Consider the following 5291-nt stretch of genomic DNA (forward strand, 5'->3'; position numbering starts at 1 on the left):
AACACAGGCCTGCGACGGTTTTATTGTCTTAACATTTTTACATGTTCTACTGTAATTCCTGTACGCTGAATCTGAAAATGATACCCAATTTTCTCCATCACGTACAGATTTTTCACAAAACGTCATAACGTAAAATAAAGACAAAAAAAAGTAGATTTCACATACAAAAAATCAGGATAAATCAGGATGCATATTCGTTGGACACAATGTTCTTCCCTATTCTTCAGCTTGTTTGTATTTTTGTTAACAAACATTATAATAAAAAAATGTTCATTGTGGTAAACGAAATAATAATTTGATCTAAGTAAGAGATTTTGTGTTTCTTCCCATTTTGTAAAAAAAATCCTTATGTGATAGGAAAAAAAAAGAATATTATTTTCGAAACCTGCGTAGCTGAATTATTGAAAATCCGTTGTTAAAAACCAAAACAACTTTTATGGAGTTTAAATTCACAGACCTGTGTAATTACACTATCCGTAACTCCGGGATATGTCGTCACAGTGATTTTCATTAGTTCTGGGTCTGTGGAAAGGAATTATCACAGTGGCATTCAAAAGATAAAAAATAAATTATGCAGTGCGAGAACAGAAGTAAACAACAGTGTTGTAAGTTTAATCGTAAACATACACATTTTGAAAGATATGTTTACAAAATTCCACAGTAATAATAAAATTACCTCAGTGTAAAATATTTTGGTAAGAGCTTTTCTTTTTCGGACTTTTACACGACTTTCTGTTCTATTTGTAAATTAACGCTTTTACACACCCAGTAGGGGGCGAATGTTTATTTGTTCTAAATTTACACCCTTTAAGTGTGTGAATTCACACTTTGCTAACAACAAGGGGTGTGTTTGTTGGACCACGCCCAATTCACACAATTTTTTCTGAGACTATAAAACAAAATGACATCAGACAGTTAGATCCTAGGTTAATTTAGATGAACTACTTACCACCGGAGAGCTGATTCTACAACCTTTACAGTCACAGTCCGGTGGGTGGACAGCTAAGATCCCCTTGGACAACAACAGTTTCATGCTCTTCCCGTGATGCCTGATACTCCGCTTCCAGTCCTTGGCCGTTTCTCGCCCACTCACGTACTGGAACTCATTCGGAGTGAGCCACATGTCCCGGAAGAAGATACACGGCCCTTTGGATCCCTGGCATAACTTGGACAGATAAAGCAGGCCATTGTTTCCACCACATTCTACTTCCAATATCACATCCCCGTCTTGGTACAGAGGCTTCAAGTATCCACCATAAACCTCCATATCTGGGTAAGAGCTGCCCGACTGAGATCCTGGACATTCAACAGAGCCTCTTGGCACGATGCTGCCTGCCTTCATCCCCTCGGTAGGGCGATTAATGCGGTCAGAGGAGGAGAAAGTTTCACTTGAATTGTCCTTTACCTGCCACGGTCTGCATTCACTATTCATTTGCTCCCCTTCCCCACCGAACGGTAGTTTGTCTTCCTCGACAGTGGCAGGTGTGATTAGTGGGGTGCCACGTTCTTCAAAACTGATGGAAGAAGATTGGCAACTAGGGTCGGCAGTGCACGTCTGTCTGTTCTTTGCCTTGGTGACGCCAGTGATGACCCTCGATCCCAGACCCCAGGGCACCACCGCCGCCGACATCACGTGCTGTCCTGATGATAAGTAGCGATTAAACGCCTGCCTTTGCTACGACGACCCGTGTCAGAAAAATGGATCAAACCACAGAACAGCTACGAGCCAGAAGTATTGTGAGATAGAGGTTTCAGGTGGCGTTGTTGTAGTCACTACCGGTGTGTGGAGGAAGTGGCGGGAACGGTTGGCCGGATGTCAGCACGACGCGCATCCGTCGCCTTTGCCGAGCCCAGGAGAAAGGTCGACTAACTGAAGTCTGCTGATAACATTATCTCCAACAACCTATGACCCTACCTTCCACTAACAAGACGGGAGGAAGCGCTCCTCGTGACTGTTTTGCTGATAGGCTGCACGTAATGACTTATTCGATTTATGTACACTGGCGTGTAGTTTTCTATCGCACTGTGCAAAGTAAAAACATGGGCACATGCACCAACTGAAAAGTTCGTAAACGAGCCTGCTACAAACCCTGACCTCTACATAGGAAATAGAAAAAGCACATGTGTATCTGTTGCGTTAGCGCAGATGGCCCATTTGCTCTTTTCTACCCTGCTGTTCTTGGACAAGGGACTGTAAGCTCGAATGAAGGGGGGAAAAAGTTCACGCGAAGTGAGATTAAACTAGAGGGCTTACCAGTGACCGAAGACGAGTATCACGTGGCTTACGAACTGTGTGCGTCCCCCTCTAGCACGGCTCAGATAGTTCTTTTGAAAAACCATATTATGCAGTCCTTTTTACCTCTAGCTCATGGTTACTGAGGTCACAGCGTCTTTACACTCCGGCTCTGTAACGGATTGCTCACTGCGCGCGCAGTCCCTTTCCCGCCCTATTTAAAACGGTGCAGGAAGAAATTCAGACCGAGAGAAACCAAGCGCAACTTCGCCGCCAATGGCCCCCTACAGCTTTCTTCTTTGTCCGTAGAAGTGTTGACAATAGCCCCACTGGTCCAGGGAGACCCTCGGGACGAAAGTACACGTGCACGCCTCCGACACGCGCATCTGAGCAGAATCACCCAACACCGGAACTGTTCACTTTGTCAGCATCAACAAACCAGTGAGTTTCAAGAGGCCAGCACAACTATTAGCAAGCTCTACGTAAAGTACATACAGGTTCGAGCTCTCACACTTAAATGCCAGCTGCTTTTGTGACAAATTTTAACCTAACTTAAATGATATGCTATTAATTTCTCCCCAGTCAAATACATTCTCACAAACACGGAGTCTAATGAGAATGTTGTTGATGAAAAATAGAATCCTCAGAATTGTCTCCCTATTAATTCAGCGGTAAGTCTGAAGGTTTATAGCGCTAAAAATCGGACTTAAAAAATCATCCGTGGGCAGAGCACAGATAGCCCATTATATAGCTTGGTGCTTAACAACAAAAGTAAAATAAAACAAAAAACAACAACAACAAAAAATCTTAGAATGTTCTGGTGTTTGACAAAATTTACTATTGTATTACTATGTTATACCAACTAGCTACAGAATATTGTTTACTGATGTTTCTATGCTATACAACATAATTACAAAATATTGTTTACTGGTGTGTCTGTGCTATACAACCTAACTACAGAATACTGTTTACTGATGTGTCTGTGCTAAATAACCTAACTACACAATATTGTTTACTGATGTGTCAGTACTATACAACCTAACTACATAATATTATTTACTGATGTGTCAGTACTATACAACCTAACTACATAATATTGTTTACTGATGTTTTCTGTGCTATACAGCCTAACTACAGAATATTGTTTACTGATGTGTCAGTTCTATACAACATAATTACAAAATATTGTTTACTGATGTGTCTGTGCTATACAACCTAACTACAGAATATTGTTTACTGATGTGTCTGTGCTATACAACCTAACTACAGAATATTGTTTACTGATGTGTCAGTACTATACAACCTAATTACAAAATATTGTTTACTGGTGTGTCTGTGCTATACAACCTAACTACAGAATATTGTTTACTGATGTTTTCTGTGCTATACAACCTAACTACAGAATATTGTTTACTGATGTGTCAGTACTATACAACATAATTACAAAATATTGTTTACTGATGTGTCTGTGCTATACAACCTAACTACAGAATATTGTTTACTGATGTGTCTGTGCTAAATAACCTAACTACACAATATTGTTTACTGATGTGTCTGTGCTATACAACCTAACTACAGAATATTGTTTACTGATGTGTCAGTACTATACAACCTAACTACAGAATATTATTTACTGGTGTGTTTCTGCTATACAACCTAACTACAGAATATTATTTACTGGTGTGTTTCTGCTATACAACCTAACTACAGAATATTGTTTACTGATGTGTCTGTGCTATACAACCTAACTACAGAATATTGTTTCCTGATGTGTCAGTACTATACAACCTAACTACAGAATATTGTTTACTGATGTGTCAGTACTATACAACATAATTACAAAATATTGTTTACTGGTGTGTCTGTGCTATACAACCTAACTACAGAATATTGTTTACTGATGTGTCTGTGCTATACAACATAATTACAAAATATTGTTTACTGGTGTGTCTGTGCTATACAACCTAACTACAGAATATTGTTTACTGATGTGTCACACCAGTAAACAATATTCTGTAGTTAGGTTGTATAGCACAGACACACCAGTAAACAATATTCTGTAGTTAGGTTGTATAGTACTGACACATCAGTAAACAATATTCTGTAGTTAGGTTGTATAGTATTAATATTCTGTAGTTAAGTTGTATAGCACAGACGTTTCCTGATGTTACTGTGCTATAAAACCTATCTACTGAATATTGTTTACTGATAAGTCTGTGCTATACAACATAATTACAAAATATTGTTTACTGGAGTGTCTGTGCTATACAACCTAACTACAGAATATTGTTTACTGATGTGTCAGTACTATACAACCTAACTACAAAATATTGTTTACTGGCGTGTCTGTGCTATACAACATAATTACAGAATATTGTTTACTGGTGTTTCTCTGCTATACAACCTAACTACAGAATATTATTTACTGGTGTGTTTCTGCTATACAACCTAACTACAGAATATTATTTACTGGTGTGTTTCTGCTATACAACCTAACTACAGAATATTATTTACTGGTGTGTTTCTGCTATACAACCTAACTATAGAATATTGTTTACTGGTGTGTTTCTGCTATACAACCTAACTACAGAATATTGTTTACTGATGTGTCAGTACTATACAACATAATAACAAAATATTGTTTACTGGTGTGTCTGTGCTATACAACCTAACTACAGAATATTATTTACTGGTGTGTCTGTGCTATACAACCTAACTACAGAATATTGTTTACAGATGTGTCAGTACTATACAATCTAACTACAGAATATTGTTTACTGATGTGTCAGTACTATACAACATAATTACAAAATATTGTTTACTGGTGTGTCTGTGCTATACAACCTAACTACAGAATATTGTTTACTGGTGTGTCTGTGCTATACAACTTAACTACAGAATATTGTTTACTGATGTTCATGTGCTATAAAACCTGTCTACCGAATATTGTTTACTGATGTGTCTGTGCTATACAACCTAACTACAGAATATTGTTTACTGGTGTGTCTGTGCTATACAATCTAACTACAGAATATTGTTTACTGGTGTGTCTGTGCTA

General features: G+C 38.4%; 1 protein-coding gene across 1 annotated transcript; it reads right to left on the minus strand.

Moving 5' to 3' along the window:
- Positions 1–922: 922 nt before the first annotated feature.
- Positions 923–1710, minus strand: LOC111088718. The gene has a single exon (XM_022399548.1). It carries the CDS (start codon positions 1628–1630, stop codon positions 923–925), a length of 708 nt encoding a protein of 235 aa, XP_022255256.1. The 5' UTR covers positions 1631–1710.
- Between the last annotated feature and the right edge of the window lie 3581 nt (positions 1711–5291).

This window comes from Limulus polyphemus, unplaced genomic scaffold, assembly GCF_000517525.1.
Source record: "Limulus polyphemus unplaced genomic scaffold, Limulus_polyphemus-2.1.2 Scaffold4289, whole genome shotgun sequence".
Taxonomy (NCBI): domain Eukaryota; kingdom Metazoa; phylum Arthropoda; class Merostomata; order Xiphosura; family Limulidae; genus Limulus; species Limulus polyphemus.